The sequence below is a fragment of the Microcaecilia unicolor genome, chromosome 10 (genome assembly GCF_901765095.1).
Source record: "Microcaecilia unicolor chromosome 10, aMicUni1.1, whole genome shotgun sequence".
Lineage (NCBI taxonomy): Eukaryota > Metazoa > Chordata > Amphibia > Gymnophiona > Siphonopidae > Microcaecilia > Microcaecilia unicolor.
Window position 1 is genome coordinate 32,180,526 of NC_044040.1, and position 15,969 is coordinate 32,196,494.

Consider the following 15,969-nt stretch of genomic DNA (forward strand, 5'->3'; position numbering starts at 1 on the left):
GGGCGTCTTCAACTGCAATCTGTCGCGGAAACGGCCAAAGTTGACGGGGGCGTGTCGGGGCCGTGATGAAAGCGGGACTGGGGCGTTTTTATCGGCCGAGGAGAGATGGGCGTCAGCCGATAATCAAAAAAAGAAAGGCATTTTGAGCGCGAATTTGGGTCACTTTTTTTGGACCCTTTTTTTTCACGAACAAGTTCCAAAAAAGTGCCCTAAATGACCAGATGACCACCGGAGGGAATCGGGGATGACCACCCCTGACTCCCCCAGTGGTCACTAACCCCCTCTCATCCAAAAAAAACAACTTTAAGAACTTTTTTTTTCCAGCCTGTATGCCAGCCTCAAATGTCATACCCAGCTCCATCACAGCAGTATGCAGGTCCCTGGAGCAGTTGTTAGTGGGTGCAGTGGACTTCAGCCAGGTGGACCCAGGCCAATCCCCCCCTCTACCTGTTACACTTGTGGTGGTAAATGGAAGCGCTCCAAACCGCCCCCCAAAACCCACTGTACCCACATCTAGGTGCCACCCTTCAGCCATAAGTGCTATGGTAATGGTGTACAGTTGTGGGGAGTGGATTTTGGGGGGGATTTGGGAGGGCTCAGCACCCAAGGGAAGGGAGCTATGGACTTCAGAGGTAGTTTGCTTTGTTTTTTTAATTGTTACAAGTGCCCCCTAGGGTGCCCGGTTGGTCCTGGCATGTGAGGGGGACCAGTGCACTACGAATCCTGGCCCCTCCCACAACCCAATGCCTTGGATTTGGTCATTTTTGAGCTGGGCGCCTTTGGTTTCCATTATCGCTGAAAAACAAAACCGCTCAGCTCAAATCCGCACAAATCCAATGCATTTGGCTGGCACAAACCGTATTATTGGAAAAAAGATGGATGCCCATTTTTTTCAAAAATACGGTTTGTCCTGCCCCTTCACGTACCCGTTCTCGGAGATAGACGCCCATGGAGATGGGCGTTCGCGTTCAATTATGCCCCTCCATGTCTGATTTTAAAAAAGCTTTAAAAAACATTTTATTTCAAAGGGTAGTTTCAGCTCCTTAATTTAAGGATCTTTGATTGTTTCTGGATAGCTTTGATGATGAATTTATTATGTGCTACATTGTTTGGTGTGTATGTTTTGCGTTTATAATTATGTTTGTGTTTTGTTTCCTGCTCAGATGATGCGGGCTAGAAATTTTATAAATAAATAAATCACAGAAGGTCTATAGGCAATGAATTCTAACATGTGTGGCCTACACATGATAGAGCCTTATTAGGTATCCTCACCTGTTGTGCTCTTTTCAAGGAAGGAGTTGTTAGTAAATTTGGATCTTGTGACATTCAGAATAAAATCATCCAAATAACTATAAACATTACTCTCCATTCAATTGGCAGGTTTAGTTGTGGTCACAAAGCTAACAGCAACATTTTCGATGAGCTATAGACCCACATATAAGACATTACAATTATCTATTGAAATGCTGCACCACAGTGCAAAAATCATTGATTTCCAGAAGTGGCTTTAATCTCCTTAGCATCCTCAACTGGCTTTCTCTGATATTTGAAATGATAACCGTGTAACGTATCACACTTCCCAATGAATTTATACCTGACAGTCTACAACATCAATCTGATCAAGAGTATCTTTAGTTGTACTTCCAGAGATTCAGTCTTTCCAAATTTAAATGTAAACGATTCACTAATAAGTTATTATTAGTAATACCCAGGAAGAAACTTCCAAACTCACTTGTCCCATAAACGTTGTCATTAATCAGATCTTTCCTAACAGGTAAAAATTGCATAATATCACCTGCATAAATTCTATAGTCTAGGTCTAGATCTTGCTATATATAATATAGAGCTCTAATGTATAGGTTTCATAACATTGCTGATTGAGCAGCGCCCGCTGGGACCCCCCTCAATGGAACAAAAGGAGCTGAGCTTTGAATTTCTATCTTTAATTTGCTACATTCTCTTTGACAAATAAAAAGTGAACCATGCCAGAACAGTGGACCCTATGGCAGCACCATTCAATCACTACAGTAATAAGAAACGATTTAAAGTATCAATATCCATGAAGGCCACTATGATTGTGCCAATAACTTTCACCTGCCACAGCCAAGTATCCAGGGTAGAAGCTAGTGACAGTTCTGTATTATAAAATAGGCCTAACCTCAAAACTAAATTTATCTACAAAGCTTTTTCTTCATGATACATTCTTGCATTGTATCTTGGTGTGGTAACGTGACTCCACGGACAGGCCCTGGGCCCTTAGTAAACACAGCCACACAGGGGTTAAAGGTGAAAGGAAAATATTTATTTACATACAGAGAAATGTGTAACCTGTTCTCTCCACAGGTCAGGGATACTAAACATACAATTCACTTCCCATGACCTGCTCCTGTGGGCCCATGGTATACACCTGGCCATCCCTCCACCAGGCATCCCAATCACTTTGTCTCCTTCTAGAATCCTCAGTCTCACTGTCAACCAGGTTGTAAGATAAACTTATTCTATCTCAAATTTGCTTCTGCTTCTGTCACTTACAGGGTAGCACCCTCTGCTAAAGCCACACTTCTTCCCAGGCTCTTCTGAGCAGGGGCGTAGCTATGGGGGTCCACGGGGGCCTGGGCCCCTGCAAATTTCATCCAGGCCCCTGGTTTGGCTGGCGGGGGTTGTGTCAACGTGCACAAGAGAAGCAAGAAGAAAGAAGAGCAGGGGGCAGGCAGTGAACGCAGATGCGCCGGAGACCACGGTGAAGAAGGCTTCGGCTGGTGGGAGTTGGGGTCCCCCGCCAGCAAAGGTATTTGTTTGTGAGGGGGCGAGGTGAGGCAGTGGGGGGGGGTGAAGAGGCGAGGCGAGGTGAGGCAAGGCGGTGGGGGGATGGAGGGGCAGCACTCAAAATGTGCCCCCAACCTCGGGATCTAGCCCCCTCCCACCGTGAGGTCTGGCTACGCCCTTGCTTCTGAGGAACTGCAGCTCTGCTTGCCACGCCCTTGGAGTCCTCTGCATTCAGGGTCTCCTCAATCTATTCAGTTACAGGGCATTTAAACTCCTCCCTGACTGAGCTTCTCCGTCTTGACTCAACAGGGTTGTCCCACCTACCTTAAAGTGGCTTACTCTTAGCATCAGTGAGCTAGCGCCTCCTGCTGAAAGGTGGTTGAAATATCAGTGAGGGAGTGCTCTTCACTATACCACCCACTTTCTCACACTTGGCTTCTAGAGAAAGGCTTGATATTGGATGATAAGTCAATAACAAGCAAAGATTTCTTTACAATAGGTCTAACAGAAACTTTCTTTAATGATAATGGGAAATGACTCTGCTGAAAAGATGCACTAACTATGGGGTTCTTTTACTAAGCCATGGTAAAAGGTGGCCTGTGGGAGTGTAGGCATGTGTATTGGGTGCACTGGACCAGTTTTAACTGCGTCTTTAAAGGGATGGGAAAAGGGCATGTGGTAAAACTGAAACCGGCACACATCCAAAGTCAGCCTGAGCCCTTAACACCACCCATTGATCTAGCGGGTAAGGGCTCACGTGCTATACATGAGGTGACCGGTCGGCATGCGTCAAGTGCCAATTACCACTGGAAACGATGCACGTGGGAGGAAATAAATAAATAAATAAATAAATTATCCAGTCATTATGGGTGTGCACCAAATCTGAAATTACCACCAGGGGGCGTGGTAGCCTGGTGGTAGTCTCATTTTGGCACATGCTGCACGCGCATAGCACCTAATGTGCCTTTGTAAAGAGACCCTATGGTTGCTAAATATTCAATCTTCACTGAAGGAGATGTGAGAGAGATACACATGACAGATATGGTATTTAATGGTGATGAGTTGGAGGAACTGAAAAAAAAATCTCTTTAAACCTGAAAGATGTAATAGGGCAGTTTAACAAACTAAAGAGTAGCAAGTCACCTGGACCAGATGGTATACATCTCAAAGTACTGATCGAACTAAAAAATGAAACTGTAGATTTATTATTAGTAATTTGTAATCTATCTTTAAACTCAAGCATTGTACTGGAAGATTGGAGGGTGACTAATGCAATGCTAATTTTGAAAACATATTCCAGAGGTCATCCAGCAGATTATAGACAGGTGAGCCTGACATCAGTGCACGGCATAATGGTAGAGATTATAACAAAGAAAGGGACCCTTTTACTAAGCTGCGGTACACAGTGCCGTAGCGAGGGCGGCTTGCCGCTGCGCACTCTCCCCCCCGGATGCAGCATGGCGCACCCCCCCCCCGGAGCACGCACCCCCCTCCGGAGTGCATTCTTACCAAAAGGGGAGGGCAGGAGGGCCGCTCCACCCCGAGTACACGTCGCTGGGAGCTGCGTCGGCTCCGCTGGTTCCCTGCTCTCTCTGTCCCGGAACAGGAAGTAACCTGTTCCAGGGCAGAGAGAGCAGTGAACCAGTGGAGCCAACCCCCCCCCCCCCCCCCCAGCAGCGTGCACCCGGGACGGACCGCCCCACCGCCCCCCTTCCTACGCCACTGGCGGTACATATGAATACATGCTAACTGCAGTAAAAAGTGAAATACCACAGGACGTGCTGAGTTACCCACATGCTTTGCTCAGGCAAAGAATGAGCATGTTCTGTACCAATCAGTGTATGACCCAACTTAACTTTAAACTCTTCCTCCTAATTTTGGTCCTGATGATCATTACACCTCAGACTATATCTCCCAATCTCCTTGTCCCCTTATCTTTTCCTATCCATCCTTTGCCCTTTATCTTTTCCTCTTCATCCTCCCTCTCCTCACCCCTCCCTATCCCTTTTCCTTTTGCTTATCCTACCTTTGTTTTCCCCCGACATGCTCAACTCACTTATTCCTCAAAACCCCACTCTCACTCCATTTACTACAGCTTATAAGATTCTCCCTAAAGACTTTGTGATTGTAATTGTAATTATTTATTATGTAAGATGCACTGAACCTGCAGTATGTGGGAAAGCACAGGGTAAAAATGTAATAAATAAATGAGCATTGCCATATGCTAACTGATTAGCACAGGTTTAGCATATGAGTCCCTACTACCTACAAAATAAGTGGCAGTACTGGCTCATGTGCTAATGGCCACATGCTAATAGAAAGCTTAGCACATGGCCATTAATACGAAAATAGAAAAATCTGCCGTTTTACCCTGGTGGAAAAATGGAACTTGCACACAGGAATGACTCGTTAAGGACATGCTCAGGCCACCTTTTACTGCAGTTTGGTAAAATGGACCCAAGATTACTGAATATATTTAAAAAAAAAAAAAGGCATGGATGAGTTGGACAAAGTCAATATGCATTTAGCAGAGGGAAATCTTGCCTCGACAACCTGCTACATTTTTTGAAAGGGTGAGTAAACACGTAGATAAAGGTGAGCCAGTTGATATTGAGGGGCATAATTGAACGAACACGTCTATCTCTATGGGCGTTTATCTCCGAGAACGGGTCCGTGAAGGGGCAGACCGAACCGTATTTTCAAAAAAAATAGACGTCCATGTTTTATTCGACAATTTGTGAGCTGGGCGTTTTTGTTTTTCAGTGATAATGGAAAATGAAAGCGCCCAGCTCAAAAACGAATAAATCCAAGGCATTTGTTTGTGGGAGGGGCCAGGAGTCGTAGTGCACTGGTCCCCCTCACATGCCAGGACACCAACCGGGCACCCTAGGGGGCACTTTTACAAAAACCAAAAACAAGGTAAAAGAGCTCCCAGGTGCCTAGCACCCTTCCCTTGTGTGTTGAGCCCCCCAAATCCCCCTCAAAACCCACTGCCCACAAGTCTACACCATTACTATAGCCCTAAGGGGTGAAGGGGGGCACCTACATGTGGGTACAGTGGGTTTGGGGGGGTTGGACGACTAAGCATTAAGCAGCACAATTGTAACAGGTAGGGGGGGGATGGGCCTGGGTCCACCTGCCTGCACCCCCTAACAACTGCTCCAGGGACCTGTATACTGCTGCCAGGGAGGTGGGTATGACATTTGAGGGTGAAAATAAAAAGTTGTGAAACATCATGTTTTGTGGTGGGAGGGGGTTAGTGACCACTGAGGGAGTCAGGGGAGGTCATCCCCGATTCCCTCTGGTGGTAATCTGGTCATTTAGGGCACTTTTTGGGGCCTTATTCGTGAAAAAACAGGGTCCAGGAAAAGTGCCCTAAATTCTAGCTACAAACGTATACTTTTTTTCCATTATCAGCGAAAGGCGCCCATCTCTCCTCGGCCGATAACCACGCCCCAGTTCCGCCTTCGCCACGCCTCCAACACGCCTCCGTCAACTTTGTACGCTTCCGTGATGGAGTGCAGTTGAAAACGTCCAAAATCGGCTTTCCATTATACCAATTTATTCGTTTTTGTGAGATAAACGTCTATCTCCCGATTTGGGTCGAAATCTAGGCGTTTTTCTCTTTCAGTTATAAGGTGGATTGTGTATTTGGATTTTAGAAGATAATTTGACAAAGTACCTGATGAACAACTTCTGAGAAAATTGAAACGTAATAGGATAGGTGGAAGTGTCTTACTGTGGATTAAGTACCAATTACTACTACTACTACTTAACATTTCTAGAGCGCTACTAGGGTTACGCAGCGCTGTACAATTTAACAAAGAGAGACAGTCCCTGCTCAAAGAGCTTACAATCTAATAGATAAGAGTGAGACAAATATAGGACAATCAAGCCATTGTGACATCACTGATGAGGCTGGCTCTTAGGCATTGGTGGAATGAGGCATTATGACATCACAATCTCAGCTCTGGTTAAATCACTGCTATATGTAATACTACTACTACTACTTAACATTTCTAGAGCGCTACTAGGGTTACGCAGCGCTGTACAATTTAACAAAGAGAGACAGTCCCTGCTCAAAGAGCTTACAATCTAATAGACAAGTGAATGGTCGGTCCAATAGAAAACAAAGAGTAGGATTGAATGGTCAATTTTCTCAGTGGAGAAGGGGGGATTCCCCAAGGAACTGTACTAGGCCTGCTGCTTTTTAACGTATTTAGAAATGACCTGGAAATAGGAATAACGAGTGAGGTGATCGAACGTGCTGATGGCACAAAGGTATTCAAAACTGTTAAATCACAAGAAGATTGTGAGAAATTGCAAGGGGACCTTATGAGACTGGTCACTCAACTGGCAGATGAAATTTAATGTGAGCAAGTGCAAAATGATTCATGTAGGAAAAGAAACCCCAAATATAGCTGTATGTTCCAAGATTCCACATGAGGAATTACCACCCAGGAAAAGTAGCTAGGTGTCATTGTTGATGATATGTTGGAATCCTCTGCTCAATGTACAGCAGCTGCTGAGAAAGCAAATGTTGGGAATTATTAGGGAAAGAAAGGAGAACAAAACTGAGAATATTATAATGCCTTCATATTGCTTCATGGTACATCAGCACCTTGAATATTGTGTGCAATTTTGGTCACTGCATCTTAAAAAAAGATGTAAAGGAATTACAAAAGGTACAGAGAAGGGTGGCCATAATGATAATTTGGATGGGACTAGTTCCCTATGAGGAAAGGCTAAAAAGGCTAGGGCTCTTCAGCTTGGAGAAGAGACAGCTGAGGGGAGACATGATAGAGGTCCATAAAATCATGAGGTGTGTAATGGGTAGACATGAATTGCTTGTTTACTCTTTCTGAAAGTACAAGGAATACGAGGGACAGGTAATGAAGCTACTAAATAGTACATTTAAAACAAATCAGAGAAAATATTTCTTCACTCATTGTGTAATTAAGCTCTGGAATTCATTGCTAGAGAACGCGGTAAACGTGGTTAGCACAACAGGGTTTAGAAAAGGTATAGCCACATTCCTAAAAGCATAGTCCATAAACCATTATTAAGGTGAACTTGGAAAAATCCACTGTTTATTGTAAGTAGCATGAAATCTATTTTACTATTTTGAGATCTTGCCAGATGCTTGTAACCTGGATTGGCTGCTGTTAGAAACAGGATACTGGGCAGGATGTACCTTTGGTCTGTCCCTGTACGGCAATGCTTGTATACTTATGTAAGACCAGATTCATCAACAGAAACTGATCCTCAAAGGACTATATAAAAGAAAAGTGTGTTTTACAATCAAGGTTCAATAGGATGCCAGAACACTGCTGAACCTGATCTTCATGGACACAGAGTTCAGATACAGTGCTCAGTCTACATCAAGCAGAATAAATATCCCAGCGGAGACTGGAATGACCAGAGAAGGAGATGCAGTAAAAGGTGACAGTTCATCTCTATTTCTTGTGCACATATATGGAAAGTTCCTAGCTTACAACAGTTCTCTTATTAAGCGTATCAGCAGTTTATCAATTACTACTACTACTACTATTTAGCATTTCTATAGCGCTACAAGGCGTACGCAGCGCTGCACAAACATAGAAGAAAGACAGTCCCTGCTCAAAGAGCTTACAATCTAATAGACAAAAAATAAAGTAAGCAAATCAAATCAATTAATGTGAACGGGAAGGAAGAGAGGAGGGTAGGTGGAGGCGAGTGGTTACAAGTGGTTACGAGTCAAAAGCAATGTTAAAGAGGTGGGCTTTCAGTCTAGATTTAAAGGTGGCCAAGGATGGGGCAAGATGTAGGGGCTCAGGAAGTTTATTCCAGGCGTAGGGTGCAGCGAGACAGAAGGCGCGAAGTCTAGAGTTGGTAGTAGTGGAGAAGAGAACAGATAAGAAGGATTTATCCATGGAGTGGAGTGCACGGGAAGGGGTGTAGGGAAGGACAAGTGTGGAGATATACTGGGGAGCAGCAGAGTGAGTACATTTATAGGTTAGTAGAAGAAGCTTGAACAGGATGCGAAAACGGATAGGGAGCCAGTGAAGCGACTTGAGGGTAGTATGAGTAAAGTGACCCTGGCGGAAGACAAGACAGGCAGCAGAGTTTTGAACCGATTGGAGAGGGGAGAGGTGACTAAGTGGGAGGCCAGCAAGAAGCAGATTGCAGTAGTCTAAATGAGAGGTGACAAGGGTGTGGACGAGGGTTTTGGTAGAGTGTTCGGAAAGAAAGGGGCGGATTTTACGGATGTTGTAAAGAAAGAAACGACAGGTCTTGGCGATCTGCTGGATATGAGCAGAGAAGGAGAGAGAAGAGTCAAAGATGACCCCAAGGTTTCGAGCTGAGGAGACAGGGAGAATGAGAGAGCCATCAACAGAAATAGAAAATGGGGGGAGCGGGGAGGTGGGTTTGGGGGGAAAAATGAGAAGCTCAGTTTTGGTCATGTTTCATTTCAGGTGGCGTTGAGACATCCAGACAGCAATGTCAGATAAGCACGCTGAATTACAGAGAACTGCCAGTATATTATATCTGTGCAAAGTATTTACAGCATTTTGACCCCAGTGAGAAGTCTCAATCTCCCATTGATATGCACTGGAATGGTAAAAAGTATGATGTGAGACTTGGAAAATGATTTCGAGAAGAGGAATTTTAGGGGACTTGGCAGCTCTCTGTGTGGTGACCTGTCTAAGGTCAATCTGTGGTTTCTAATCATTTCAAGGAAGGAAGGGTGTTATAGTAGCATGGTGTTTTTTTTTTTTTAATATGTGAGCATAGGTCACAGAAGATCTACAAAGATGAAGCAATCAGCTATTACAGCAGTAGTGTGGCTATGGTCCAAAATGATAAATGCACTGAGTTCAGCAATGTCTAGAAAAAGGCCATTTTCGAAACAGAAAGATAAGCCTTTTTCGTTTTCGAAAATTGTTATATTCACCACTTCAATTTTAGATGTTTTGAGCAAAACGTCCAAAGTCGGATTTAAATGTCATATTGAAAATGCCCCTCCATGTTATAGTGTGCACTGTTATTTGAATATTTTTACTGCTTTAATCCTATATTGCCTGTCTCCATGTTATTTTGCTGTATACTGCCTTGGGTGAATTTCTTCAAAAAGGTGGTCAATAAAGACTAATACATAAATATTTATTTTTATGACAGTATATTTTTATTGTGTTGAATGTAACTGTTGTTAACTGCTTTGATGTCCTGTGTTGAAGAGTGGTATATCATTTAAAACAAATGTAAACATTTGGGAACTATTGTATAACGATTAATCATCACCACCTGAAAGCTGAGTGAAGGCTCATTTAACATCGAATGAATGGCAAGGCTCGGCTACTTCCATGTGGAGATGGCCACACAGAACCAAAAACAAACAAAAAAGGGGAGCGACCACTGAAGTTCCAACTCTGGGATATTTATCAACATTTGAACTCTCTAGAAAGAATTCCCTAAATATGACTCGACATAGTCCTGTGTTTCGGCACAGAGTGCACCTGCCTCAGGAGTCTTAGGGATGACTAAGAATTCCAATCTGTATAGTTGTCAGGATACAGCAAAATACGTAATAACCACCATCTAAAAAGGTAGTATTGCAAGCTGACGCGGGATATTTCAGAAATGAGAAAACACCAATACGTGTCAAAAAACGATCTGCTAAACTGACACCTCCATATAGCTGCGGCTGTTTCTCAGTTTACATGTGTAATTGTCCTGTTTTCCTCATCTACATGCTATTTTTATTTTTCTCCATTTTAGAGGGGGGATGGGGAATTACGGACAATTACTCCCTTAATCCCTCATGTCAAGACCTGGCTGAAACAAGCACTTTAAAATAATCTGTGCCGGCATCTGAGGTAGTGTCAGGGGCGTAGGTAGGTGGGGCCATGGCCCCCTGCTTTCACCCCCCCGCGCCGCCAACCCTCCCCCGTCACATTAGACCCCCCCCTCCCCCGCTGCCATCAGGTACCTTTGCTGGCGGGGGTCCTCAACCTCCGCCAGCCGAAGTCCTCTTCAGCACCGGTCTCCGGCGCGTTCGCTGATCTGGATTCTGTTTCTGTGAGTCCAGGACTCACAGAAACAGAATCCAGATCAGCGAACGTGCCGGACTCGGAGACTGGCACTGAAGGAGACTTCGGCTGGTGGTGGTTGGAGACCCCCGCCAGCAAAGGTACCTGGCGGTGGCGAGTTGGCGGTGGGGGGGAGGAAAGGTCGAAAAAGACAGGGAGGGGCGCCGGGGGGGGGGGGGTCAAAAGTGGCGGGGGGGTCGGCGGTGCTGGGAAGGGGGCTAAAATGTGCCCCCTCAACATGGGCTCTGGACCCCCCTCCCGCCGAAGTCTGGCTAAGCCTCTGGGTAGCGTAAAACTTTTTCCCCACAAACGTGTATTCCCTTTGTAAAATGGAGAACAAGCATGTAGATTTTTGTCCTATCCAACGCACCCTCCTTGAAATCTCTGCGTGGCATGAAACTCCACGTGTAAATAATGATTTTCTGAAATCAACAGTTGCATGTGTATACTGCAGCTACTTACGCATGGCTACGTTTCTGAAAGGAAAGCCTTTATGTCATTGCTTAGCTGACTGTGAAATTAATTCTACTGTGCAGGGGCAATTCTGAGTTAGTGCTAATAAACTTTGCCCTTTAGGTTGATATAAATGAGAGCTCAAGTACATACCTGCTCTGCATATTTATTTTATACTACCTGGAAGCCCCAAAGCTATTGCGGCAGTGTAGTCCAGGCATTTTTCTGTTCCTGGAGGGCCCGCAATCTGAGGGGCCCTTTTACTAAGTCATGTAGGCACCTACGCATGTCGAATGTTCGCCAAATTGGAGTTACTGCCTGGTTACCACGTGGCCCTTGTGGTAATTGCAATTTTGGCGCATGTTCGCTACGCGCATCTGAAAAATATCTTTTCTTTTCTGGCGTGCGTCCAGGCATTTCACACGCATAGGTCATTACCGCCTGGATTCTTTACCGCTAGGTCAATGGCTGGCGGTAAGGTCTCAGGCCCAAAATGGATGCGTGGCAATTTTGATTTTGCCGCACGTCCATTTTCAGCAAAAAAAGGCCTTTTTTTACAGGTGCGCTACAAAATGGATCGGCGCGCGCCGAAAACCCGCGCCTACACTACTGCAAGCCATTTTTCAGCGCGCCTTTGTAAAAGGACCGCTGAGTTTGTACCTGTTTCAATGGAAAATTAAGCGACGCACCCAACATCTGAATGAACTGCAATGGGTTTGAACTAGGTTGCCCCGGTTCTCAGCCCACTGTGCTAATCATTAGGTTATTCAACGTTTACAAATCTAACCTTTCAAAAGAACATTAAAACAGCAGACTGACAGCAAATGTCTTACCATGTGATTTTATGTAATTGTAAGATACTCTGCTGCTATCAAAGAAATGGCAGAGATACTAAAGCAATAAATATTTATGTTTAACCAAGCTTGGGGAAAAAGGCAATCCAGTGAATTGAAGTGAAGGTTTGGAGAAATATTAATCAAGGTTAGCTATTTAAGAGACATGAAACTTTTTTTTTTTGGACAACTTTTGCAGGGACACAGAGCTACCCACCTGCAGCGATGAGATCGCTAATTCACCTGTGGACGTACCGTAGGCTGTTTGTCATTCTTCTCACTCCGCTGCTTTTGCTTCCTCTGCCTCTTGTCATCAGGACAAAGGTAAGTGAACTGACCTGTACCCAAGCCACCTTTCCACATGAGGTCTTTCACTGCCGTCAAAGAATTGTAAACCTAACTTTCATGTTTTTAATAATGACGAATGTGTAAACATATTATTTCAGGAAGTATTTTCCATAACATTAATATTCACAATTAGTTTTTAAAATTATTTTCTTTTGAATACAGCATTCTTTCTTTCTTTCTTTCTTTCTTTCTTTCTTTCTTTCTTATTTTAAAGACATTTTTGTTTCTTTGAATAGATTTGGCAGCAGAAGAGACAGAATTAATGCTTCCATTTGACCAATCTGTAAAAGAAATGATTTCAATTCAGGAAAATAAAGCTTTTTCAATGTGTTCTTTAATACCACTGTAGTTTCCCTAAAAATACCACACAAATAGATAAATAATTATGATAAGAAGAATAAAACAGTTTTATCTGACCTGCTCATTCTGGCTGCATCTGGCTTCCTACTTATATGGAACAAGAGAGCTGAGATCTGGCACCATGAGACTTTGTTCACTTTCTATGGCGATTCCCCCTCCCCCTCCCCCCCCCCCCCCCAAACACTTTTAATACTTTCTTTTTATTTATTTTATTCCAGTCATTGCAACCACAGTCTTTGGCTCAGATTATGCACCAGGGCTCCTCATGGAACCCTGCAATCATAGATCTTCAATCCCATCACTAGGTGTCCTATGACCCCTTCCCCAGGGACTCTGAATATTGCCTCCACTGTATCCCTAGCCCTCGCCAACCTGAGGAGCAGAAATCTGACATGCTGATAAAATATTGAAAAAAAGAATGACTTGGTAGCTCTGGGCTTGTTTACCCTTTAGAATATTTGGGGGTGGGGGGGGGGAGTGAATGCTCAGGGTGACTACAATATACCAAAATTAATTTACCTAATTGTTCCTCTAAAAGCTGCAAACCTTCATCTTGCGAAGCAGCCAGCCAAAGTGTATTATGAAATCATGTACTTAATTACTGTGAGAGAGTGAGTGGTGTCCCTAAGAGTACTCCCTCACTGAGGTTGCAGGTTAGCCACCTTTCAGTAGGTGGCGCTAAACTTGCCATGTCAGAGGCTGAGTCAGAGGGGTGGGACTCAAACTGGGAGGTGGTTAAATGCCCTGGGGGGAGAGGCCCCGAGGCAAGAGGTCTCCAGGAGCGAGACCCCGATACAGAGGTCTTCAGGAGGGAGAGAGAGAGATTCTGAGAGCAGAGATCTCCTGGAGGGAGGCTCCAAGGAAAGGAACCCTCCCTAAAGTGTGGCTAGGCTGTAGTATCTGTGGAGAGTGGCCCTAGCTCAGAGGTTTGCATCCTGTAGAAGCCCAGGGAGAGCATGAAAGAGGAACTGAAGACAGCAAAAGGTAAAAGAGTACCTTTATTTATCTGTGAAGATGCGGATCACCATATTTTGTCCCCCAAAAAGGAGGACACATGCCCCGCCCCACCACACCCCACCACGCCCCCTTTCACACTCCTCCCAGACCCCTTTCATGCCCTCACTCCACCCCCTGTCACTTTTTCCCCTCCCCCCTGCCACACCCCATCACTCCCCATCACCCCCTCCCCTTACCTTACTACTGGCCTGGTGGTCTAGTGACCTCTTCGGGGCAGGAAAGAGCTCCCTCTTTCCTGCCCAGAGCGCTGCCCTGCATGCATCCTTCCTGTTGCTGATCTTGGCGCCGATTCAAAATGGCCACCGAGTGTTGAAGTCTCACAAGGTCACTTGAACTCTCAGCGGCCATTTTGAATTAGCGCCAAGATCAGGAACAGGAAGGATGCATGCAGGGCAGGGCTCTGGGCAGGAAAGAGGGAGCTCTTTCCTGCCCCAAAGGCGGAAGAGGTCACTAGACCACCAGGGCAGTAGTAAGTAAGGGGAGGGGAGGCTAGAAATCTGCCCGTTTGTCCGGATTTCTGGACAAACGGGCAGGCTGGTGGGCGGGGACGGGCCCGCCCACCAGCCTGCCCGTTTGTCCAGAAATCCGGACAAACGAGCAGATTGGCAAAACACGCCCAGTTGCCCGGACATGTCCTCAAAAAGAGGACATGTCCAGGTAAATCCGGACATATGGTAACCCTAGTCCTGAGTGTCCTAGCTGGAGCCAGGCCTGGATTTTTGAGTAACTGGAACTGTATTGAAGAGAGAAGGGAGCAATGTTGCCAAGGAGAAAGTGAACCTTTGAGAGCAGACTTTCTTGCTTATTTTCATCCAATAAAGTTTTCTTTTGGCTTTATACTGAACTTTGCCTATGAGGTTTCCATGCCTGTCCGTCGATCACATTATCACAATTACTAAGAGGGTGCAGGCAAATTAGGTGCCTGTTTCAAGCTTATATGACTTTATAAAATACACCAGTTTAACCTGGTGGAAATAGCAGCTAAGACTGGAGACTTAGGGGCCATTTTACTAAGCCGCGTAAGCATCTGCGCACGCCCCAACGCATGCCAAAATAGAGTTACCACATGGTTACTACATGGCCCTTGTGGTAATTTCATTTTTGGCGTGAGTCCGCTACGCATGCTGAAAAACATTTTTTTTGCGCGCGTCAGCTATGCGTGCCAAGTGGCATTTGATGCGCGTAGGTCATTACCACCCGGTTACCATGTGAGGCTCAGTGGCTGGCGATAAGGTCTCAGAACCCAAATAGACGCGCAGCAATTTTTATTTGCCGCAGGTCCATTTACGGCAAATTTTTTAAAAAGGCCTCTTTTGCAGGCGCGCTGAAAAATGATTCTGCGCACGTCCAAAACACACGTCTACACTGCCGCAGGCCATTTTTCAGGGCACCTTAATAAAAGGACCCCTGAGGCGTTTATACTAGCTTGCAAGCTGGTGTAAATCAGTCCCACAAGACAATTATATTCACATCGCAGAAACATACATGCTGCTTTATCACTGTGCATACGTTTATGTACAACCCCTGGAGTAATTTCATGAGAGGTGTTTTACAAGTAGAAAATGTTTCTAAACATTTCCTCCTGAAAAGTATTAATAGATCTGCATGCAGATTTAGTTGCTTTATTAGCATTTTGACCTAACCTATATCTGTGACTTCTAGTTAGCAGATACACTGGCCAGCACCTCTAGCCACTGCAAGTAGAGTGGTATCAAGAAGTTTAGCAAAAGAGACAGGGCAGGAATTCCCATAACTGGGTCTCTGGCAGACTGCACAGGGGACCTAGGAGGATAAATGTTCAGACAACATTCATATTATTATTGCAAAGCTTTGTGGATAGGCAGAGAAAGGGGAGAGCCTTGCATGCTCATGTACTCAAGAAGGAGGAATACAGAGCTGGGAAAAATACAGTCCCAGGTAAGAAGCGATGTATTACAAATGGCCATGCTCTATAACCAACAGCTGGAATATATCCTTAGCAGGGTGGAGAGGAATAAGTGGGGAATGGGATGGACCGATTCATCTTTTTTGTCATCTTCTACTTCCATTTCTTCCCACGCCATTATCCTATGAAGTTGGAATGCCCTCCCGCGGGAGGTGGTGGAGATGAAAACGGTAACGGA

The 15,969-nt window shown here is 45.0% G+C and overlaps 1 protein-coding gene across 1 annotated transcript in view; it reads left to right on the plus strand.

Annotated features, from left to right (window-relative positions):
• Positions 1-2,002: 2,002 nt before the first annotated feature.
• Positions 2,003-15,969, plus strand: part of SLC13A1 (solute carrier family 13 member 1) — a 110,368-nt gene continuing 96,401 nt past the window's right edge. Inside the window, exons 1-2 of the mRNA XM_030216750.1 lie at positions 2,003-2,107; positions 12,275-12,445. Of these exons, the coding sequence (XP_030072610.1) occupies positions 2,003-2,107; positions 12,275-12,445 (276 nt within the window). The remainder of the gene's footprint in view (positions 2,108-12,274; positions 12,446-15,969) is intronic.